Source organism: Lampris incognitus, chromosome 8 (genome assembly GCF_029633865.1).
Source record: "Lampris incognitus isolate fLamInc1 chromosome 8, fLamInc1.hap2, whole genome shotgun sequence".
Taxonomy (NCBI): domain Eukaryota; kingdom Metazoa; phylum Chordata; class Actinopteri; order Lampriformes; family Lampridae; genus Lampris; species Lampris incognitus.
Window position 1 is genome coordinate 6,673,417 of NC_079218.1, and position 25,314 is coordinate 6,698,730.

At 48.8% G+C, this 25,314-nt stretch overlaps 1 protein-coding gene across 1 annotated transcript; it reads left to right on the forward strand.

Moving 5' to 3' along the window:
* The first annotated feature begins 1,894 nt into the window (after nucleotides 1–1,894).
* On the forward strand, nucleotides 1,895–24,960 carry mogat2 (monoacylglycerol O-acyltransferase 2). Its single transcript, XM_056285140.1, has 6 exons — nucleotides 1,895–2,063; nucleotides 5,489–5,667; nucleotides 20,170–20,374; nucleotides 21,099–21,273; nucleotides 21,935–22,134; nucleotides 24,123–24,960. The coding sequence occupies exons 1-6, from the start codon at nucleotides 1,970–1,972 to the stop codon at nucleotides 24,275–24,277; spliced, it is 1,008 nt and encodes a 335-aa protein (XP_056141115.1). The 5' UTR covers nucleotides 1,895–1,969; the 3' UTR covers nucleotides 24,278–24,960.
* The last annotated feature ends 354 nt before the right edge of the window (nucleotides 24,961–25,314 follow it).

Genomic DNA, 25,314 nt, shown 5'->3' on the forward strand with positions numbered 1-25,314 from the left:
CTGATCCAGACAGACCGGCATGTGGGTAGACAGCCAGGGAACACTGCTTCCTGATCCAGACAGACCGGCATGTGGGTAGACAGCTAGAGAACACTGCTTCCTGATCCAGACAGACCGGCATGTGGGTAGACAGCTAGGGAACACTGCTTCCTGATCCAGACAGACCGGCATGTGGGTAGACAGCTAGGGAACACTGCTTCCTGATCCAGACAGACCGGCATGTGGGTAGACAGCTAGAGAACACTGCTTCCTGATCCAGACAGACCGGCATGTGGGTAGACAGCTAGAGAACACTGCTTCCTGATCCAGACAGACCGGCATGTGGGTAGACAGCTAGGGAACACTGCTTCCTGATCCAGACAGACCAGCATGTGGGTAGACAGCTAGGGAACACTGCTTCATGATCCAGACAGACCGGCATGTGGGTAGACAGCTAGGGAACACTGCTTCCTGATCCAGACAGACCGGCATGTGGGTAGACAGCTAGGGAACACTGCTTCCTGATCCAGACAGACCGGCATGTGGGTAGACAGCTAGGGAACACTGCTTCCTGGTCCAGACAGACCGGCATGTGGGTAGACAGCTAGGGAACACTGCTTCCTGATCCAGACAGACCGGCATGTGGGTGGACAGCTAGGGAACACTGCTTCCTGATCCAGACAGACCGGCATGTGGGTAGACAGCTAGGGAACACTGCTTCCTGATCCAGACAGACCGGCATGTGGGTAGACAGCTAGGGAACACTGCTTCCTGATCCAGACAGACCGGCATGTGGGTAGACAGCTAGGGAACACTGCTTCCTGATCCAGACAGACCGGCATGTGGGTAGACAGGGAACACTGCTTCCTGGTCCAGACAGACCGGCATGTGGGTACACAGCTAGGGAACACTGCTTCCTGATCCAGACAGACCGGCATGTGGGTAGACAGCCAGGGAACACTGCTTCCTGATCCAGACAGACCGGCATGTGGGTAGACAGCCAGGGAACACTGCTTCATGATCCAGACAGACCGGCATGTGGGTAGACAGCTAGGGAACACTGCTTCCTGATGCAGACAGACCGGCATGTGGGTAGACAGGGAACACTTTTTCCTGATCCAGACAGACCGGCATGTGGGTACACAGCTAGGGAACACTGCTTCCTGGTCCAGACAGACCGGCATGTGGGTACACAGCTAGGGAACACTGCTTCCTGATCCAGACAGACCGGCATGTGGGTAGACAGCCAGGGAACACTGCTTCCTGATCCAGACAGACCGGCATGTGGGTAGACAGCCAGGGAACACTGCTTCATGATCCAGACAGACCGGCATGTGGGTAGACAGCTAGGGAACACTGCTTCCTGATGCAGACAGACCGGCATGTGGGTAGACAGGGAACACTTTTTCCTGATCCAGACAGACCGGCATGTGGGTAGACAGGGAACACTGCTTCCTGGTCCAGACAGACCGGCATGTGGGTACACAGCTAGGGAACACTGCTTCCTGATCCAGACAGACCGGCATGTGGGTAGACAGCTAGGGAACACTGCTTCCTGGTCCAGACAGACCGGCATGTGGGTACACAGCTAGGGAACACTGCTTCCTGGTCCAGACAGACCCACATGTGGGTACACAGCTAGGGAACACTGCTTCATTATCCTGGTGTGGATAATGGATGATGGCGGCTGGCCCTCCCACGCAGGAAGTGGCGATGCAGTGAATTCGATGCACACAAACGTCCCTTTGCCTTCGAGACATTTGCTGTCTGATGTCCACGCTGTCGTGCATGCAACGCTTCTTCCTACCGGGGTCAAAGGTCGGACATGTGAGATAAGGCCTGACTAACAAACCCAGCGCCGGGTTGCCGAGATAAGGCCATCAAAGGCGGGAGATGGTGGGCAGGGAGAAGAAGAAGTAGACTTTGGACCCGTTGCAGTTCTCAGCTCGTCCTCCGAGTCCTCCGTTCCGCCGTCTTCCTCTCGGAAAACATGAAGATCAGTTTCGCCCCGAGGAGCGTCCCCCTCGCGCGGAGGCTGCAGACCGCTGCCGTGCTGCAGTGGGTCTTCTCCTTCCTGGCTTTAGGTGAGTGTTCCCGTGTGTGTGCATTTTGCTTCATAGTATGGACGCGTTAGTTTGCTTGTGGACATGTGACCAGTGGCGGCTGGCCAGTACAGAGCGCTGGGGTGCCGCCCCCCCCCCCTCAAATATCAAGAGATGAAATCTGCTTAAACATGTTAAATATAATGTAGTTTTATGATGCAAATAGTGATGAAATAAACGTGCTGTCAGTCTGTGAGCGCCTGTGAGCAGCATTGAATATGGGGTCAGATGGTGTTTGGGTGGTTTCTGTCTGAATACATATACTTCCTGGGTGAGGGGCGCCGGCCAAACCACACCTTATGTAGTAAGCCCTCAAACTTGTGGCGAGCAGGTGACCCGAGGCTGCTGTCTGATTGGCTTCTTCAGGTTTTCCACGGGCCGCCCCAGACTCTCCCGCTTTTATTGGCAGCATATTGTTTTAATGTTTTTTTGATCTGATGTGATTGGACAATTCTCATGGCTGTCAATCATGTTCACACCCACCACAACTGCCAGTCATCCACCGTCTACGACCCCTGATAAACTCTTTAGGCTACATTGTCCATATTAATAACTCTGTGACTGTGTGGACATTAAAGCAGCTGTCAGGTGTGCTGGGCCAAGCTAAATAGCGCCCCCCCCCACACACACACCTTTTTAGCACCAGCCGCCACTGGAAATAAGAGTGAGGCTTGATAAAGCTACAAAGATCCACCCATTATCTGTACCCACTTAATCCAATTCAGGGTTGCGGGGGGGGGGGGGCTGGAGTCGGGGAGACAGTCTGGGCTTGTCGCCAGTCGATTACAGGACCCCCACCCACCCACCAGAGAAATAGATCTAATCATGATGCTATAGTTTAAAACAGTGTTTCTCAACCGGGGGTCCGCGGACCCCTAGTGGTCCGTGGTGTAATTGCAAGGGGTCCGTGAAAATAAAATATCTTTTAAAAAAAGATCCTATGACATTTATAGAAATAGGATTATTTTACTCAAATGTGACTGAGACCTTTATCTACCTAAACTATAAAGGGTAACAGGACTTTTTTCTCTAATTACATCTGTTTCACAAGTGTAATTTATTGTATTTTAATAAGATCTCGCTCCCGTTTGCATTGTTAAAAGTTACTGCATAAAAATTCTGTTTTGTTACATATATCTGAAAGTTACTGAATACATATTCTGTTTTGTTACATATATCTGAAAGTTACTGAATACATATTCTGTTTTGTTACATATATCTGAAAGTTACTGAATACATATTCTGTTTTGTTACATATATCTGAAAGTTACTGCATAAGAATTCTGTTTTGTTAACTATATCTAAGTTACAACTGAAAGCTCTTATTTTTGCCCCAAAGAGTGAATAAATGCTATAATGCAATTTAAAATGCAGTTTCTACTGTTTCTATCAAATTGCAACCCCCCTCCCCCAAGATCAGGTGGAGGGGTCCTCAGGGTAGATCAAAAATACGCAGGGGGTCCAGGACCCCAAAAAGGTTGAGAACCACTGGTTTAAAAGATCGAAGAGCTCAGCTCGCTGGGGGGAGGGGGGGGGTCAAAAAGACGGTTGGGAGGAGGGGGGAGGTAAAGAGCGGGTTAAGTTATAATTAGTATCATAGTAGGTTTGAATTGGGGTGAAAATTAATTATAACCGATTTGGTCACAAGAAATGGGTTGCTGAACGAGAAGAGGCTTGCATAATCACGGTTTTGTTTTCTTTTTGGAACCCCCCCACCCCCCCACCCCCCAGTTGCACTTGGTCAATTAAAGGTCTCAGTCACATTTGAGTAAAATAATCCTATTTCTATAAACGTCATAGGATCTTTTTTTTTAAAAGATATTTTATTTTCACGGACCCCTTGCAATTACACCACGGACCACTAGGGGTTCGCGGACCCCCGGTTGAGAAACACTGAATTACCCCACTGTCCCGAGCCGTCCCGGTCGCTGCTCCACCTCCCCTCTGCTGATCCGGGGAGGGCTGCAGACCACCACATGCCTCCTCCCATACATGTGGAGTCGCCAGCCGCTTCTTTTCACCTGACAGTGAGGAGTTTCACCAGGGGGGGACGTAGCGCGTGGGAGGATCACGCTATTCCCCCCCAATCCTCCCTCCCCCCGAACAGGTGCCCCGACGGACCAGAGGAGGCGCTAGTGCAGCGACCAGGACACACACACGCCGCAGACACGGCCAATATAGGGACGCTCGGCCAAGCAGGAAGTAACGCGGGGATTCGAACCGGCGATGTTGGTATCACAGTTAAATACAAGTAAGGACGCGTCTTCACATGTCTGCCTGTTGGTGCTGTGGACATGTGAAGCATCAGTGGTGACAGGGTGAGGACCATTTGACCTTTGGTCAGAGCAGCCCCTCCAAAAGAATACCACTTGTGGACTGAAGGTGGCAGAGTTTGGCGGGAGGACATTACTGGTCCCCAGGCTGCACGAGGCGTGTTTGTATGCGCACCCATCAGCACGCAAGTACCAGTAACTATCACACGCTTACTGTGTTAGCCCGCCCGGATACGCTGCGTACCGCTAGGGGGGGGAGGAGGGAGGGAGGGAGGAGGGTTTCCCCGGTTGGGCTCGGTGTTGAAATGTATCCAGTACTGTTATCATTCACTCACTCATTCACTCATTCATTCACTCACTCGTTCACTCACTCATTCATCCATTCATTCACTCACTCATTCATTCACCCATTCACTCATTCATTCACTCACTCGTTCACTCACTCACTCGTTCACTCACTCACTCACTCACTCGTTCATTCATTCACTCACTCATTCACTCATTCGTTCACTCACTCACTCACTCACTCACTCGTTCACTCACTCATTCATTCATTCACTCACTCACTCACTCACTCATTCACTCACTCATTCATCCATTCATTCACTCACTCATTCACTCACTCGTTCATTCACTCATTCACTCATTCGTTCACTCATTCATTCACTCACTCACTCACTCACTCACTCACTCATTCATTCACTCACTCATTCACTCATTCACTCATTCTCCAAGCCGCTTATCCCAGTCGGGTTGGCGGGGATGCCGGAGCCTCTCCCAGCAGTCTCTGGGCGGCAGGCGGGGGGTCAGGCCGCCAGTCTGGCGGTCTATTCCGTCGCCTATATGGGGATCGCCGGTTCGAACCCTCGCGTTAGCTCCGGCTGGGTCGAGCGTTCCTACACCGGCCGCGTGTACGGGCGGGAGGGCGGATGTGGGTGTGTATGCTGGTCAGTGCGCTAGCTAGGTGCTGGGTGATACATAGTATCGGCGTGACGTATGAGGTCCTCCTTTAAACGGGGGTTCCTCCACCTTCTGTGACGCAAAGTGTCGTCAGCAGTGTGACTGTCGGTACCGCGGTTACCTGGCGCGGCTCTGCTAACAGGCTTGTTTGGTCTGGCGACCATCTCTCTCCAGCACCAACCTGCGTCTTCCTCTTCCTTTACCTCCTCTTCACACGCTTCTGGCTGATCAGCGTTCTGTACGTCGCGTGGTGGATCATCGATTGTGACACTCCCTCACGGGGCGGCCGCCGGGTGCCCTTCCTGTGCGGCATGAGAGTCTGGGACCACATGAGGGACTACTTCCCCATCAAGGTGAGAGTCGAGGTCTACCGGTTCAAGCAGGTAAACAGACGTCAGCTCACCCAGTGACGTCTGGAGCGCGTGAGTTTAGTGCGCGTCACGAGGTCCAGTGATGCCGCCAGCTGAACAGCGGTCGGTCAGTCACGCCCTCGTCAGGCCAGCAGGGGGCAGATAACGGCGCTGTCAATTGTGCTGAAACGGAGCAGAGGAGATCAATAGACAGACAGGCAGGTAGGCAGGCAGACAGGCAGACAAACAGGCAAGCAGACAGGTAGGCAGGCAGGTCGGCAGGCAGACAGGCAAACAGGCAGGCAGGCAGACAAACAGGCAGGCAAACAAACAGGCAAGCAGACAGACAGGCAGGCAGGCAGTCGGGTAGGCAGGCAGGTAGGCAGGCAGGCAGACAGGCAAACAGGCAGGCAGGCAGACAGGCAAACAGGCAGGCAGACAGACAAACAGGCAAGCACACAGACAGGCAGGCAGGCAGACAGGTAGGCAGGCAGGTAGGCAGGCAGGCAGACAGACAGACAGGCAAACAGGCAGGCAGGCAGACAGGCAAACAGGCAGGCAGACAGACAAACAGGCAGGCAGACAGACAGGCAAACAGGCAGGCAGACAAGCAAACAGGCAGGCAAACAGGCAGGCAGACAGGCAAACAGGCAGGCAGACAGACAGGCAAACAGGCAGACAGACAGGCAAACAAACAGGCAAGCAGACAGACAGGCAGGCAGGCAGTCGGGTAGGCAGGCAGGTAGGCAGGCAGGCAGACAGGCAAACAGGCAGGCAGGCAGACAGGCAAACAGGCAGGCAGACAGACAAACAGGCAAGCACACAGACAGGCAGGCAGGCAGACAGGTAGGCAGGCAGGTAGGCAGGCAGGCAGACAGACAGACAGGCAAACAGGCAGGCAGGCAGACAGGCAAACAGGCAGGCAGACAGACAAACAGGCAGGCAGACAGACAGGCAAACAGGCAGGCAGACAAGCAAACAGGCAGGCAAACAGGCAGGCAGACAGGCAAACAGGCAGGCAGACAGACAGGCAAACAGGCAGACAGACAGGCAAACAGGCAGGCAGGCAGGCAGGCAGACAAACAGGCAGGCAGACAGTCAAACAGGCAGGCAGGCAAACAGGCAGACAGACAGGTAAACAGGCAGGCAGACAAACAGGCAGGCAGACAAACAGGCAAGCAGACAGACAGGCAGGCAGGCAGGCAGGCAGGTAGGCAGGCAGGCAGGCAGACAGGTAGGCAGGCAGACAAACAGGCAGGCAGACAGACAGACACACAGGCAGGCAGGCAGACAGACAGACAGACAGACAGACAGACAGACAGACAGACAGACAAGCAGGTAGGCAGGCAGACAAACAAACAGACAGACAGACAGACAGGCAGGCAGGCAGGCAAACAGACAGGGAGGTAGGCAAGCAGACAGACAGACAGACAGGCAGGGTTAAAAGATATCATGAACGTGTCATAACTGCAGCCGATAACCAGATAAAACCCTTTTATCTCGTTACTTAAGTTTTATTTATTGGCTATTAAGTGTCACACTTCCATGACACTTACCCTGAACGTTGCCTCGTTCAAATAGCGGCTCAAAAACTCGACCCCCCCCCTCCCTCCCTCCGGGAATTAACGCTGTTAGCTGTTTCCATGGTTACTGTGAAGGCTGTGGTTAATGAATGTATGCTTTGTTTGTGATGACACTTTTGTTTGGTTTTGTTTAGCGTGATGTCCATTGTGCTCCGGGCACCGTGGAATTATTTGACGCTTCCCATCTAATGACCCCCCCCCACCCCGACCCCTCCCCGACCCGGAACATCACCCTCTCTGCGTTCGGGACCTCCCGATTAGCTAATGAAGCCCCGGCAGCCGGGATCTGATCAGCTGTGGCTGAGAGAACGTCATGGAAACAGTGTCACGCTCTGTGTTGGATTATATCACTGCGTCAGCTGTTCTGTCCCCCCTGTGGCCATGAGTGGGTACTGCATACACACGCCAGACTTCGTCATGGCAACCATATCCATGGCGGACATAATATTGGACATGATTTTCACAACACCAGCAGGTGAACTGATGTTTGGTGTGAAGACGTTACCCTATTCTCTAGAGCGGCAGGAAAGACCAAAGGACTGAAAGTAATAATAATAATAATAATAGTAGTAGTGTAACGTGCACGGATAAGAAGACACGCTGGCCGCCGGCTCGCGGGTGTGACCCTTTAGTCTAGCGGTTAGCGATGTCACCTGCGGTGCGGGCGACACGGGTTCGCGTCCCGGCCGCGGCAGTTCTGGTGGGTGCGTTGTCCCCCGAATTCGCTACAATAAAAATGATAATAATGATGGATTGAATTTATGTAGCGCTTTATCTTGACACGCAAAGCGCGTCACAGTGAAGGGGAAGCGCAGCCAAGGAGCGCATCCACACCAAGCCGGTGCAGAACAGCAGAATCAGTTATAACGACAGCATCTCAACTGATTTTAATTCTAAATTCATTTAAATGCAAATTATAACAAGATAAGTGGTTTGGATGATGGATGGATGGAATAAACTAATATAACTACCACAATCACAATAATCATAATATTCATAATAATAACAATAATCATCAGCATCATCATCATCATCATCATCGTCATCATTACATTTGTCCCGGGAGTGTAATGCCCTGCAGGTATCCAAATCTATTTTGAAACAAACAAATGGACGCAGCCACTGGGAGGCCAAGTCTTTTCAAGATCTGACTGCCCGGAGCAGAGCAGGAAATGTGTGATCTGGAGTACGGTGTCGATCCGAAAGTCATGTGTTTCATCAGACCCGCGTCATTTTACCGATGATCGGTTTAGTGACAGGAGGAGTCTTTAAGCAAACGTCACTGAGGTCGCTGAATCTCTGAACCCATCTGAAAGGGAACTGAAAGGGATGGCTTATCCCGGACACGGTTAAATCAAGAGAGACGGGTCGATTTTCATACTGAGGGTTATGAGCTACAGTTCATCAAGGGAACCAACCGGAAGGGAGGGGCGTGGCCAACTGTAGGGGAGGGGCGTGGTAAATCAGATGTAGGGTGTGACCAACCACAGAGAGGGCGTAGTCAACAAGGGGACGGGCGTGACCAACCAGAGGGGAAGGGCGTGGCCAACTATAGAGGAGGGGCGTGGTCAATCAGATGTAGGGTGTGATCAACCACACAGAGGGCGTAGTCAACAAGGGGATGGGCGTGACAGACCAGAAGGAAGGGGCGTGTCCTTGTGCGCGGGCAGCGACGGGAAATGCGGAGAACACGTGACCGCTGTAATTGATGATTTAGCTGAACGCGTCGTCGCGGAAATCGAACCGGAAAGGATGAGAAATGTCGTCGTGACTTGCGTGTACAGACCACCGGCGTCGGATGCGGAAACGTTTAGAGATGGTTCGGGAGAGTCAGCGAACAGGCCGCATGAAAGTAAAACAACGACCAGTCTGTGGGGCTTTTCATGCTGCCCTCCCCGCTGCGCCTGAACACAGGACAACACCCGGTTTTCTGGGGTGCGTCGCACAGCGCAGCCCGGGGCTCGACCCGTCCACCGCCAAGCCCGGTGGAATAACCTCCACTCGCGTGACGCTAATCGACAATGTTTTCTTTTATAAATACCATGGAGAACATTCACAGACGGACATACCGTAACCGGTTACTTTGTTGCCCGGTGCGGGATTCGATACGGAGTGTGCTGCACCACAAGGCGACGTCACTAACCGCTCGGCTAAAGGGTCAGACCCGTTAGCTAGGGGCTAACGTGTTTTATTATTAGTTTACAGTCGTCACCCTCCCCGGAAGCGCGCCCTCGCTCTCTGTTCTTCCCGCGCTCCGAAGAAACTTCTGAGGATCTGCACATTTCCGGATCCCGCCGCTGCCACCAATGTAACCGGTTATTTTCTTGCCCGGTGCGGGATTCGATACGGAGTGTACTGCACCACAAGGCGACGTCACTAACCGCTCGGCTAAAGGGTCAGACCCGTTAGTTAGGGGCTAACGTGTCTTGTTAGTAGTTTACACTACCGTGGAGAACGATGTTAAAAATGGGCTATTAATAAAGGACAAAAGCAACATGTCTGTGAATGTTCTCATTCATCCAGGTCATGGTTATCCAAAGGAGCTGAATACATACCAAGTCCAGTTGCGCTTGATTCGGCTCCTTTGGATGACAAAAGCGACCATTTATCTGTATTTGCAGCATATGATTGTCAAAGAAGGAGGAGAGTCGCTATGGATGTGTGATGACGCAGTAAACAAGTTCAGGGATGACCTCATGGGACGTTTCTGAGGCGCCGCTTCTTACCGGCGTATGAGAACCACTGCCCGGCGACACCGTGTAAACATCCATACAGTTACCGTACAAAGCCTCGGATAACCTGGGGCTTACAAGATGCACGCAACAAGAAAAGCAATCTTTGCAGAGACTTCATTAAACTTAGAACACAGACTGCTGCAGAGCAATACATCCATCCATCCAGCCATCCATGAATCCATCCATCCATCCAGCCATCCATGCATCCATTATCCAAGCCACTTATCCAAATTGGGGCTGCAGGGATGCTGGAACCTATCCCAGCAGCCATTGGGCGGAAAGCAGGGAGACACCCTGGACAGGCCACCAGGCCATCAAAGGCCCCTCCACACACCCACACCCACACCCACACACCCACAGGGACAATGTAGTATGGCTGATTCACCTGACCTACATGTCTTTGGACTGTGGGAGGAAACCGGAGCCCCCGCAGGAAACCCACACAGACACGGGGAGAACATGCAAACTCCACACAGAGGACAACCCCCAAGGTTGGACAACCCCGGGGCTCGAACCCAGGACCGCCTTGCTGTGAGGCCACCGTGCTTACCACTGCGCCACCATGCAGCCTCAAAGCAATGCAAGGTTTCCAAAAATAAGTTGACGATTATAATGAGACAAGGCAAGAAGGAATCCATCCGTCCGTCCATCCATCATCCAAACCGCTTCTCCTGCTCTCAAGCTCACGGGGATGCTGGAGCCTATCCCAGCAGTCATTGGGCGGCAGGCGGGGAGACACCCTGCACAGGCCGCCAGGCCATCACAGGGCTAAATAAAACCAGATATAAAAATAGAACCAGAATAGAACCCAATTCTTTCATTAATGACAAAAATAAGGTTATGAAAACATGAATGAAGTGGAAACTGAACTTAATTCCTTCTTTGTAAACGTTGGGCCTAAAGTTGAAAACTCTGTTAAGAACCTAATGACGGGCAGATATAGGGTGGCTGGAATGGGGCAAGTCAAAGTGAGCAAAACCCAAAGATAAAACATCAATTGATAGTGATGGGATCGACATGATCATAGTGAGAGAGAAAAAAAACTAGTGACTGCATAACCAGCCCTCGGAGCTATATTTCAGTCCTGCTTTTCATACAGGAATTTTTCCAGAAGGAAAATAGCAAAGGTTTTTCCGCCTTCTACAACAGGCGATAAGCAGCTTTACTACCCGCCCACCGACCAGCGTCTTTGCCTTCACACTTCTCCAGTGTTTGAAAAACTGTTTGTACTAACACTATATGTTTTTATTGAAAAGAATAAATTGCTTAATGAGAGTCAGAATGGCTTCTGAAAAAATCAACCCTCCGCTTTAGCATTAATGAATATAATAGAAGAAATGACAACAGCGATAGCAAATAAATACAGAATAGGGGTATTTATTTATTAAAAAAAGGGCATTTGATACCACAGATCATACCATCTTAATTCCTAAATTACATATATACACTGATCAGCCAAAAAAAATCAAAACAACCTGCCTAATATTGTGTAGGCCCCCCTCGTGCTGCCAAAACAGCTCCGACCCGATGAGGCATGGACTCCGCAAGACCTCTGAAGGTGTCTTCTGGTGTCTGGCACCGATACATTAGCAGCAAGTCCTGTAAGTTGGGAGGTGGAGCCTCCATCGACGGGACTTGTTCTTCCAACACATACCGAAGATGCTTGACCGGATTGAGAGCTGGAGGACTTGGAGGCCAAGGCGACACCTTGAACTCTTTGTCATTTTGACTATTCCTGAGCAGTTTTTGCAGTGTGACAGGGCGCATTATCCTGCTGAAAGAGGCCTCTGCCATCAGGGAATACCGTTGTCATGGAGGGGTGTAATTAGTCTGCAATGATGTTTACATAGGTGGTACATGTCCAAGCAACAGCCACATGAATGCCAGGACCTAAGGTTTCACAGCAGAGTGTGGCCCGGAGCATCACACTCCCTTGATCGGCTTGCCTTCTTCCTATAGTGCATCCTGGGGCCATCTCTTCCCCAGGTAAACTACGCACACGCACCCTGCCGTCCACATGATGTAAAAGAAAATGTAATTTATCAGACCAGGTCAGCTTCTTCCATTACTCCATGGTCCAATTTTGAGGCTCACGTGCCCATTGTAGGCACTTTCAGTGGTGGACAGGGTGCCATGGGCACTCCGACCGGTCTGCAGCTACGCAGTCCTAAACACCACAAGCTGCGATGCACTGTGTAGTGACACCTGTCTATCATAGCCAGCATTCATGTTTTCAGCAATTTGAGCCAAAGTAGCTCTTTTGTGGGATCGGAGCAGACGGGCTAGCCTTCACTCCCCACATGCATCAGTGAGCCTTGGGTGCCTATGACCCTGACGCCGGTTCATTGGTTGTCCTTCCTTGTACCACTGCATACCGGGAACACCCCACAAGACGTGCCGTTTTTGAGATGCGCTGACCCAGTCATCTAGCCACCACAGTTTGGTAAAGTCTCTCAGATCCTTCTGCTTGCTTCCAACACATCAACTTCAAGAACTGACTTTTCGCTTGCTGTCTAATATATCCCACCCCATGACAGGCATTACTGTAACGAGATGATCGGTGTTATTCACTTACCTGTCAGTGGTTTTAATGTTTTGGCTGATTGGTGTATGGTGTGAGAGGAGTAGTTCTAAATTGGTAAAGCAGCTATTTAGATAACAGACGACAATATGTACAGTTTGCTAGTAATACATCTGAGTGTATGAAAATTGAATGTGGAGTCCCACAAGGCTCCGATTTGGTGCCCTAAACTTTTTATTTTGTATATCAATGATATATGTGAGGAATTTAAAACTTTAGCAGAAAGCACTGTAAGTGAAATTGTCAAATTTAAAAGATGGTTTGATGAAAATAAGTTATCATTAAATTTGAACAAAACTAAGTATATGGTTTTTGCCAATCAAAAAAGGATGAAAAAGTTCCAGTGTCTATAGATGGAGTTCATATTGAAAGAGCGTTTGAATTTAGATTTTTGTGTGTAATAATGGATGACAAACTCACATGGAAATCTTATCTAGTCAAGTCAATTTATTTATTTGTGTAGCCCAACATCACCAATTACAATTTTGCTTCAGGGGGCTCTACAACAATACAATAGCTTATCCTTAGATCCTCGCATCATATAAGGAACAACTCCCCAAAAAAGAAACCTTTAACAAGGAGAAAAAATAGGAAGAAACCTCAGGGAGAGCAACAGAGGAGAGCCCTCTCTTCCAAGATGGACATATGTGCAATGGATGTTGTGTGTACAGAATAAAACACAATTTACAGAATACAACACTGAAAGCTATATGAAGAATATGATGAGGAGGATGCCAAGCAGTGTTCAGATGCCACCGGAACAGCCCAGGACCTGAGCCATGCCACCATCATCACCATGTAGACCTGGGAAGAGGACAGACTACACATGCACACGGGGAAGACTCACATCACACCATTCACATACACAGGAGAAGAGATGGGAGAAGACATCATTCAGAGAGTGAAAAGATGTGAGAGAACAGAGAACAGTTGCAGTAGTCAGTAATCTATACGCTATACTCTCATCGGCAGAACAGTGCTTGGTAAATTCATTGAGACAGAAACCGACCCACCGTGCAGTACAGTTCATGAAGTATTCTATTTAAGCGGCCTTGGAGCAGTGGAAGAAGGTCGCCTGGTCCGATAACTCCCATTTTCTTTTTGAGCACGTGGATGGCCGTGTATGTGGGTGCCATTTAACTGGGGAAGTGATGGTACCAGGATGCACTGCTGGAAGATAACAAGCCAGCGGAGGGAGTGTGTGCCCTGGGCAAGGTTCTGCTGGGAAACCCTGGATCCAGCCACTCATGTGGATGTCAGTTTGACACATGCCACCCACCTAAGCATTGTACAGACCAGGTACACCCCTTCATGGTAAGGGTATTCCCTGATGGCAGTGGCCTCTTGTGCGGGAACGGTTTGAGGAACAGGATGAAGTGTTCAACATGTTGCCCTGGCCCCCAAATTCTACAGATCTCAGTCTGATTGAGCAATGTGGGATGTGCTGGACTGACAAGTCTGATCCACGGTGGCTCCATCTCTCAATTTACAGGACTTGCAGGATCTGCTGCTAATGTTTTGGTGCCAGATACCACAGGACACCTTCATGAGTCTTGTGGAGTCCACACCTCGGTGGGTTGGCGCTGTTTTGGCGGCACACGGAGGACCAACAGCATATTAGGCATGTGGTCATAATGTTTTGGCTCATCAGTGTTTTATAATTTGTGAAGTATACCCACTATTATGCTCATAAGCCGGAAAATATTAAAAACAGGAAACAGAACAGCAGTTTTATGGTACATAAACCTCTAGTTTTGATTATGTGTGCACACTGACTTGGTTTATATAGATATATATATATATATATATATATAAAAAAAACTATTAACAATTGAGAGCTGATGATTGCTTATGGCATGAAACAGGCTTGTACTGTCTCATAAAGAATTTACTTGACTCACTGGATTATATGTATATATATATATATACGTATATATACATATAAAAGATGTGATACAACAGTAAGCCTTTTTCTAGGTGTTTGAGTACCTGTGGCTATCTGAACCTAGCTTAAATTTCACAATATTTGACATTGTACTAATCAGAGTCTTGCAAACAATAATAAAATATACAGGCCTGTTAATTAAAGGGGTCATTTCCATGAAACCATAAAGCGATAACCTTAATTGGGTTTTTCATATTCATTCATTCATTCATTCATTATCCAAACCGCTTATCCTGCTCTCAGGGTGGTGGGGATGCTGGAGCCTATCCCAGCAGTCATTGGGCGGCAGGCGGGGAGACACCCTGGACAGGCCCCCCAGGCCATGACAGGGCTAAGTAGTGTGTGAGAGAGTGTAGCTGAGAACCATGACCTACACACCCTCTCTTAAGGCCGTGTAGGCCATAATTAATCATACATGGCCTTTCATCAGGCCGTGTAGGCCATGATGAGAATTATGGCCTACACGGCCTGTTAGTTATTGAAATATCAAAGGCTCTGGTCGCCTCTGGTCGCCTCTGGTCGCCTCTGGTCGCCTCTGGTCGCCTCTGGTCGCCTCTGGTCACCTTTCCACAGCAGCAAAGATATTTACGGGGAATTTCTGAGACCATTTTTACATACGACGGACAGATACCCACCGCATTTTATACACTTTTGTACTCTAGATGTTAATTTAGCACTTAACGTGTATCTTTTTAATGCCTCGGTACTTCTGAATTGTGTGCTTAATATAACGCAGGGCCTCCGAGATATCCCTGCAGCCGAGTTCCTATCATGTAGGAGCACTCCTTAAACCATCCTCAATTCCTCCCCATTTCTGTCCAATTCGGGTGGACAAAATGTCACATCGGAGACAGTATCAACACCGCCTTTGTTCGGCAAAGGAAGAAACCTAAATTCAGGGTTTCTCGCTCGTCCCACGTGTCGGACTCACCTCGATCATCTCCGGCGTCATCTGACTCTACGCTGCATTAGGTCTAAAATAAAGGGCTTATGTTAGAGTCGACGGAAACTGTGCCCTTCAAAAATTGCCCCATTCATTTCACTGAGGTCGGCTCCCTCACCACCGTCTCCAATCACACCGACACACAGCGGAGGACCTCACCAACTGATCCCGTGTTGCGCGAGTCCCTCGGAGGTGCCTATGGGCCCGAAACGCAACCCCGAGTAAAAGGGGGGATTGAATGCGTTCAGATGAAGTAAGTCTGAATGTACTTTTCCGATGCGAGCTCCGTTTTCCCAGCACATGACTGGGCTGTGGATAATGTCTGCATATGCACCGTTTCAGAGGTGCGGGTCTTGGTTGCCGGTGGGCACGACCAGGAGGGTCTGGTAAGGATTGGTAAATAGCGTGTGGATAAAGTGTCCATTATAGAAAATTGAGCTAATTACTAACCTTGTAACGAGGAACTACAGCCTGCAGGAAGGCACATTAACCTCGTGAGATACGCCAGCCTCCCGTTTTCATGAAACTCACGGCCCGATTTCCCGTAATGACCCAGCTACCCGCTACTTGTATTAATTAGCTTTTAATCTACTGCTCATTAGTGATGGGTTCTGTCTGTTTTAATCTGATCAGTTTGTACTGAATCACGTTTATTCACGTCAGTCATGACTTTTTTTTACATATTATTTTTATCCTTGTTTTGCTTTTACTCGAATTCAAATGGCTTTATTGGCGTGACCGCAACAAAACACAGTACTCTGTTTTCTCCTTTCATCGTTATTTCCTCGGCCACTTATACTTAATGTGAGCTGCATTACGATGTGTGAAACGTGCCGTACAAATAAAGTTGCACCGATTGATTGAGTAGTTTTGTTTTTGGATTTCCCCCCTTTTCTTCCTCCCTAGTTGTACTTAGCCAGTTACCCCACTCTCCCGAGCCGTCCCGGTCTCTGCTGCACCCCCTCTGCCGATCCGGGGAGGGCTGCAGACTACCACATGCCTCCTCCCATACATGTGGAGTCGCCAGCCGCTTCCTTTCACCTGACAGTGAGGAGTTTCACCAGGGGGATCACGCTGTTCCACCCCAGTTCCCCCCCCCGAACAGACGCCCCGACCGACCAGAGGAGGCGCTAGTGCAGCGACTAGGACACACACCCACATCCAGCTTCCCACCCGCAGACATGGCCAGTTGTGTCTGTAGGGACGCCCAACCAAGCCGGAGGTAACATGGGGATTCGAACCGGCGATCCCCGTCTTGTAGGCAACGGAATAGACCGCCATGCTACCCGGACGCCCCTGAGTACCTTTTTACTGAGTCCTGAAAGCTTGTTTTTTTTTTCTTCTCCAGTAGATTGTTAACTGGATCCATAAAAAAGTGTAAAAAGTATTGGGTCTCAATGCTGGATGGCTCTGACTTGATGACACACTTCTTCAGAAGGAGACAGGAACAGAGACAGGAACAGAGAGACAGACAGGAACAGAGAGACAGGAACAGAGGGACAGGAACAGAGACAGGAACAGAGAGACAGGAACAGAGAGACAGGAAAAGAGAGACAGGAAAAGAGAGACAGGAACAGAGAGACAGGGACAGAGAGACAGGAACAGAGAGACAGGAAAAGAGAGACAGGAACAGAGACAGGAACAGAGAGACAGGAACAGAGACAGGAACAGAGAGACAAGAACAGAGACAGGAACAGAGAGACAGGAAAAGAGAGACAGGGACAGAGAGACAGGAACAGAGAGACAGGAACAGAGAGACAGGAAAAGAGAGACAGGAACAGAGAGACAGGAAAAGAGAGACAGGAACAGAGACAGGAACAGAGAGACAGCAACAGAGACAGGAAAAGAGAGACAGGAAAAGAGAGACAGGAACAGAGAGACAGGAACAGTGAGACAGGAAAAGAGAGACAGGAACAGAGACAGGAACAGAGAGACAGCAACAGAGACAGGAAAAGAGAGACAGGAAAAGAGAGACAGGAACAGTGAGACAGGAAACGAGAGACAGGAAAAGAGAGACAGGAACAGTGAGACAGGAAAAGAGAGACAGGAAAAGAGACACAGGAACAGAGAGACAGGAACAGAGAGACAGGAACAGGGAGACAGGAAAAGAGAGACAGGAACAGAGAGACAGGAACAGAGAGACAGGAACAGAGAGACAGAGACAGGGACAGAGAGACAGGAACAGAAACAGAAACAGAGAGACAGGAAAAGAGAGACAGGAACAGAGAGACAGGAAAAGAGAGACAGGGACAGAGAGACAGAAACAGAGAGACAGGGACAGAGAGACAGGAAAAGAGAGACAGGAACAGCGAGACAGGAAAAGAGAGACAGGAACAGAGAGACAGGAACAGAGAGACAGGAAAAGAGAGACAGGAACAGAGAGACAGGAACAGAGACAGGAACAGAGAGACAGGAAAAGAGAGACAGGAACAGAGAGACAGGAAAAGAGAGACAGGGACAGAGAGACAGGAACAGAGAGACAGGAAAAGAGAGACAGGGACAGAGAGACAGGAACAGAGAGACAGGAAAAGAGAGACAGGAACAGAGAGACAGGGACAGAGAGACAGGAAAAGAGAGACAGGGACAGAGAGACAGGAAAAGAGAGACAGGGACAGAGAGACAGGAAAAGAGAGACAGGAACAGAGAGACAGGAACAGAGAGACAGGAAAAGAGAGACAGGGAGAGAGACACAGGAACAGAGAGACAGGAACAGAGAGACAGGAACAGAGAGACAGGGACAGAGAGTCCACTAAAATGGACTGAATGGGTAAAACCAGTAAGCGAGGGATGAAAATGGGTTTGTTAGTCCTTGAGAAGAAAGCATGGCTCAGAGGTTGAGGGTGTGGATGTGGTGAGAAGAGGACAGGGGCTTCAAAACACTGATGTCGGATACGGACTCGGAGGGAGTGATTTGTGTTGACGATGATCGCTCTGCAGAATAAGCTATAGCGCGTGCCAGGTCACGCTTGGCTCCTAACAGTGACCTTTGCCCTCTGTATCTATTCTTTCCATACCATTCCGGGTGATCCTGGTGAAAGGCACACAGGTGAGGCTGGGAAGGCGAAACATCCGACCCTGTAACTTAAATTCTGTGAGCAATGAAAAGGATTTCTAACATAACGTGGAGGTACAATTATACCTCGGCATTCATGGAGCCAGTGTGCGTCCAATACTCATTTTCTCTCTCTCTGGCTCTCTCTCTCTCTCTCTCTAACATCAGAATCTCTTTTTATTTCTAAGTAAGATTAAATCTAATAGAAGTTGTCTTTGGGACATGAGTGCAGAGGTACATTTTGGCAGCTTGCAGAATTTCACAACAAACATTGACACGTGTGTGCAAAGCAGCAGCAGCAGCCCCCTGAAATACAGTGCAAAGGTGGACTATAGTACATACAACTCTTTGCACAAGTAAAAGCCAATGTAGTGGTGTGCATTCTGGACAGGCTGGCTTACAAAACTCACACAAGCTCAACTTGTGCTCGACTCACACTCAAGGTGCCATATAGGGTTCATTTTTTTCCCCCAAAGCGCGATTGTCACAATTTTATCCCAATATCACTGACAGCTGCGATAAATGTCATGCTTGAGATCGAGTCGCAACCAGCTAACCAACCGCTAGGCTGCTGCAAACATGGCTCCGCCCCTAGCAGTGCCTACGTCATCACTCTGAACGTCCGCCTTAAAGGGGCAGCAGCCCCTGGTGAATCTGCCCTCATTTGTGTATCACCACAATATATATATTAAAAAAAGAAAGGCTAGATTACAGTATGGTATACATGGTATATTTGATAACTGCTCATTTTCTCAAATAGGTTTGGACTGAATAAGACTAGAGGTGTATCTGTCGCATACATTATGAGTAAAGCGGTTTGTCTGAGAGCTAGAAAATCAGTGCTCTTTATTCAGAGGTTATAAATGGGCGGCACGGTGGCCCAGTGGTTAGCGCTGTCGCCTCACACCGAGAAGGTCCTGGGTTCGAACCCCGGGGTCGTCCCACCTTGGGGATCATCCCAGGTCGTCCTCTGTGTGGAGTTTGCATGTTCCTCCCGTGTCTGCGGTGGGTTTTCTCCAGGTGCTGCGCTTTCCCCCACCATCAAAAAGAAACATGCATGTTGGGGTTCATACCCCCGTCTGTGCCCCTGACCAAGGCAGTGGGAGAAGAACTGGAGTTGGTCCCTGGGCGCAGCATGAAGGCAGCAGCCCACTGCTCCTAGCTACGCAGACCACGGCTAGGATGGGTTAATTTACAGTAAATAAATTTCCCCGAGGGGATTAATAAAGAAAGCTTAATTAATGAATTACAGCTATTTGTCATGATGATCCCCGTGAAAACAAAGAAGTGGATTGTGAAACAAACATGCCGTTTGGAGACTCTGGATGGGCGTTGGAGAGATCTGCCTGTGCATAGTCGTTGTGAAAACAGGCTGCTATTTTGATACTGTATAATCAAATTTGAAACAGCAACTAGTAAGACTTTTGGCAGAAGCTGTGTTCTCAGCTTCTACAACTCCGTTTCAGTGATATTTGGGTTAAATCTGACACTTCAAGAACAAACCTCAAAGGGGTTACCTTTCTGGAGAGACCACGATCATGCACGTATTCAAAAGTGTGGAAGGGCTACAGCCATTTTTATTCTGGGTGTGTAATTTTTGGCCTTGGGCTCAGGAATCAGGGGTCATCGTCACAGTTTAATGGCAACCTGTTCTCCTCTCGCCCAGTTGATCAAGACAGCTGACCTGGACCCCAAAAACAACTATGTGCTGGGTTTTCATCCACATGGGGTGCTTGTGGCAGGAGCCTTCGCAAACTTTTGCACCTATGCCACAGGCTTCAGACAGCTGTTCCCGGGCCTCAACAGCCACCTGCTGATGTTGCCCCTGTGGTTCAGGACCCCGTTCTTCCGAGACTACATCATGTGTGCAGGTCAGGAGCATTGGTTTTAAACCTGGGGAGATTTAAAGCTGCAGTCCTAGGATTTTGCATTATTTTATCCATTTGAAATGTGATGAGATGTGGCGATTCTGTAGGACAATTGATCAATGACACAGTAGAACAGCATTCCAATATCGTTGGATGTAGGAGCCGGAGAGAAATAGACCTCACTGACACTGTAGTCTGTTGACTACAAACAAGCTGTAGCAGCCGTTGTGGCTTGTGTGCCATCAGCTCACCCTCACATTTGTTCCACAGTATTGTTGATCATCTGTCTGACAGAAGCATGGCCACATCAGCATCATGTTTTGATGTTTTTTCTTGCTGGAGTTGTTTCCAATACATACGTGTTTGCCGCTGCACCAGTGTTTGTCCTACCCATCCAAAAAATGTTAACAGCAGTATACGGAGACCGGAGAGTGATCGAGGTGAAGAAGGTAGTTAGCATTATGGAACCTGACTGCATGGTCCAGATGGATAAAATAATGCTTTTTTGATGGAGTTATATTATGGATCGCAGCTTTGATTTGTGACTGCATGACAAGCTGAATTTTACTATAATGTCAATGTTTTAGCTGCTTTTGTTGGCATTTTGCTGAAGCTACGTGTATTGTAGTGCTGTAACGACTTTGCATTGCCTGGGCATGGATGAACACTGTGTCAAGTTCATGGCCAATTTGAGTCTGACCTGTTAACCATGTTTGCGTTGTCCCAGGTTTGGTGCCATCTGACAAGGAGAGTGCTAGCTATCTGCTCCGCCAGAGGGGAGGTGGCAATGCTGTTGTGATAGCAGTCGGCGGGGCCCCGGAGGCCCTTGATGCACACCCTGGGACCTATAACGTGCTTCTAGCCAATAAGAAAGGCTTCATTAAGTTGGCCATTGAACATGGGTAAGGACTTGAAGCCAAAAAGTGATAGATGGTTTTTGTCGAACAGGGCAGAATCCTTCAGATATCTTATGTATCTGCTACTCAGGGTTTATTGAAGCTATTGCTACCATGTCAAGCTATTGAGGGCTGGTTCGTTTTTCTTGTGGCCACCTGAAATGGAGCCTTGTTCAAGCCTCTCACATGGGAATTTCCCAGAGGCGCACAGTAAGTTCTATTTCATGTCGGCTTCGCCCTCTAAAGCTAGCGCTACTGGATTTATCCCTTGCACTGAAAAACTTTAGTCCACACCCACCTAATTTTGGGGCCCACCCATGGCCATACTTGCGTACATATTGAATCGAGGCCATACAATTCTTCTTCAGCTACTGCTGCAAGATTTGGGCCCCACTGGCTCCGTAAACATCTGAAGAACAAGCAGTTATTGGGAGCCGACTGTATGGCCTCGATTCAGAATACACTCGAGTATGGCCGTAGGTGGGGGCCCCACAATTAGGTGGGCGTGGGCTAAAGTTTTTCAGTGCTGCGCAGGGGCGCGAGCGATAAAACCACTAGTGATAGCTTCAGATCTAAAGGTAGAGTACGTAACTGTTGTCTATAATGAGAATCAGCTGTGGGAGGAAAATTCAGAGAAATGTTAATTTTTGAAAAATGTTCACTCTAGAGCCCATCTGGTGCCGGTCTTCTCCTTCGGAGAAAATGAAGTGTTCGATCAGGTGGAAAATCCAAAAGGCACCTGGCTCCGATGGGTACAGGAGCGACTACAAAGCATCATGGGTATCTCCCTGCCTCTTTTCCACGCGCGTGGCATTTTCCAATACTCCTTTGGACTCATGCCCTACAGAAAGCCCATTAACACAGTGGGTGAGTAAACAGTGTATTGTGTGTCTCTTCATTTTTGTATGCCAGGTGTTCTAGATGTGGTTCCCGTGCTGTTGGTTTGGATAAATGGAGTCAGTGCCATGAGCTCGAAGACGAAGCTGCCTTGTATGAAGCGGGCTACCTTGCTTCCGAACTTGTCTGTTGAGATAGAAAGGGAGTCACATGGTCACTGTATTCATTTCCCAACCAGCTGTTGATTTTGGCAGTTGGTTCTATGTCAGTGGATTGGCAAAGCCAGCTGTTATATCAGCGAACGTGAGTAAAATTGTGTCGCCACAGAGGAAGGTTCATCAACCTGATGTAACCAGCAGACAGGCAGTATGATAGATCACTGACCCCCCCCCCCACCTCCAATTAAACCAACAGACGGGGACCCCGGTCACTGACAATTGCAACAGGCAATGACAGGATGGCCATATTAAAAAAAAAATCATATTTGTAAAATCTGCAGCTGACGAGAATTTAAGGAAGATGTTAAAGGATAGGTTCCCCTTTTTTTGAAAAAGGATCTCATTAAAACATGAGCATCATCTAGAATTCTTCATCTTCTTCTTTGTCTTCTTCGTCTTCTTCCTTCCTCTTCCTCTTCATCATCATCTTCATCTTCTTCCTTCTTCTTCTTCATCTTCATCTTCTTTCTTCTTCTCCTCCTCCTCCTCCTCCCCCCCCCCTTGGGTGGTCCACACGAGTATTGTCAATATTAAACTGGTCTGTTGTGCGAACAAGTCTGGGGATGCTGGTTTATAAAGCCCGTGACCCCGAGAGCAGGAGAAGTGGTTTGGCTCACTGGTGGATGGATGGATGTATGGTTTATAAAGCATAAAATATAAATTAACATCCTATTCTGTGTTACACCTTTTTAGCCAACTTCATTCCAACTCATCACTACAGGTTTTACACATCTATTTGGAATGTATGGTCAGTAGACCTCATTTATATGAAATGACCAGAATCAGAATCGGAATACTTTATTCATCCCCCGAGGGGAAGTTAGGTATTAAATTGTACCTCGTTTTTGAGTAAACTAAGCAGAAATTGTGAGCAATTTTTTTTGGATTATCACAGACTGGTGTATGTCAAATATTAGCCAGGATATCCCCAGGTCAGAGTTAACTGATGCAATTTTATTCACAAACAACAGGGAGCAAACAAAGAGCCAATCAATTTTATTGATAAAGAACGGTCAACGTTTATTTCCAGAACTTAAAACGTTAGTTTCCACCTCTCAAAACTTGAACTTTTCAGAAAAATTTCAGCTCGTTTGTACGTGTGTGTGCGTGTGTATGTGTGTTCATCTGCAATACTATGACCCATTCCCCTATTGCACCATGGGGTCATATTTGATCCGGGAAGACCACAGATTGTGCCGGTTTGAATAAAACACCCGCAATTCAATGGAAGTAATGATCATTCATTTCATTTTTATTGGTATGGAGCCATCCATGTTATTTTTTATGGCAGTCAGACGAAAGATACCCACATTACCGATATAGAATATATAAAATATTTGAAGCCGTGGACAACAAGAGGTTTAAACTGTTTTCCCCGTTGGACTGTGTTGCAGCCCAGCGAGAAAACTCAGCAGAAAATTCGTCAGCACATCAAATAATTGCCTCTTTACAGCCCTCCTACACACCCGTGTTGCAAGAGCCTGCTGTTATTAGGTTCAGCTCTTACCTCCGACCCTAATTTATGGGTCTAATAATGTCCCTGTTTGACACAGAGAGAGAGAGACGTGCCCTCGGTTTGAACTCTGTGTAATCTACAGTGCATCAAACGTGTGCTGCAACCCTCAGCGGCAGCCGCTCGCCCGGAGAAACTAGTGTGTCTGCTCGGCGGCCCATCACAATATACGCTATCGTAGTCGAGATAAGAAAAACCAGGCATGTGGTCAAGTCAAACACAGGGTTTGCAAGTCCTAACCTGCAATGACTTGGAGTGTGACGCTGTGCCCTTTGACCTCTTGGCAGTGGGGCGACCGATCGAGGTGGAGAAGAATCCGAAGCCCACCACTGAAGAACTCGACGCCCTTCACCAGCGGTACATGGACGAGCTCGGCGACCTGTTTGAGGAGCACAAGGAGAGCTACGGCGTGGACAAGGACACACACTTGAACTTTGTCTGATCTGGACTCTGCGCCACACCGGGGGGTGGGCAATCTCATCCAGAAAGGGCCGGTGTGGCTGCAGGTCTTTGTTCCAGCCAAGCGGTCACACACCTGATCCCGCTAATCAACCAGTAGATGGAGCCTTTGCTGGGGAACTTGATTTGGGGCCACAGGTGTGTAACTGCTCGGTTGGAACAAAGACCTGCACCCACACCGGCCCTTTCTGGATGAGACTGCCCACCCCTGGCTTAGGAGGTAGCGAGGGACGGAGGGCTTGGAGTGTCTGTCAGTCACCATATCTCAGGGGTGGGGGGGGCGACCTCTTGCCTTGGTTTACCCGTGCCGTCACTGTAAATGCAGTTTTGTTCGCAACTTGCCCACCTGCTTAAATAAAGATGTAAAAGTGAGTAATGGTCCCCCAGTGCTGACATGTTGCAGTGAACGTCCACCTTTCTCCACCCGAGGCCTTCGATCACACGAGACGAGCAACGCGAGGAGTTGCGCTCCATTCAAGAACGTCCAGACTCGCCGGCGCCCCATCGCGAGAGACAGCGAGGCGACGGCAGCGGGCGCAGTATTTTGTATGAACTGGTACAGGAGGATGCAAGTGACCAACATTGTGCACATTTACACATAATATTTGAAACGAAACTTTGTCGTGTAGTTTGTCCTGATGGTTTGCCTGTTGTCTGGGCCAGCCGGGTGGGGGGTGGGGGTGGGGGTTGATAGCACAAAGGGGACATTAAAAATGATTTCACGATAATGCTTCTCCCCTCGTCCCCTCATCTGCATCTGTCTCGGGCACTGAACGTTTGTGAAAGATTTGTGTGGGGTTTTTTGTTTGTTTTCAAAGCCATTGGTTGAGTTTGCGTCACGACGTGATGTGAAAGGGTAACAGAATTCAGTCACATGTGGAGTTTTTCTGTCAGATAAAGACCCTGATAACTGTCAGTAATTGAGCTTACCAAGTACATACAATTCAAGCGTTTGTCCCTTCCGCCTTTTATGTCTCTCTTGGTTTTTAATTTATTAAAAACTTTATGTGAAAAGATCAA

Excerpts from the sequence above, each read along its gene's own strand:
- mogat2 (XM_056285140.1), top strand. The coding sequence starts at position 1,970 with ATGAAGATCAGTTTCGCCCCGAGGAGCGTCCCCCTCGCGCGGAGGCTG. Across the intron at positions 20,375-21,098 it reads AGACTACATCATGTGTGCAG|GTTTGGTGCCATCTGACAAG; the intron begins GTCAGGAGCATT and ends GCGTTGTCCCAG. Across the intron at positions 22,135-24,122 it reads AAAGCCCATTAACACAGTGG|TGGGGCGACCGATCGAGGTG; the intron begins GTGAGTAAACAG and ends ACCTCTTGGCAG.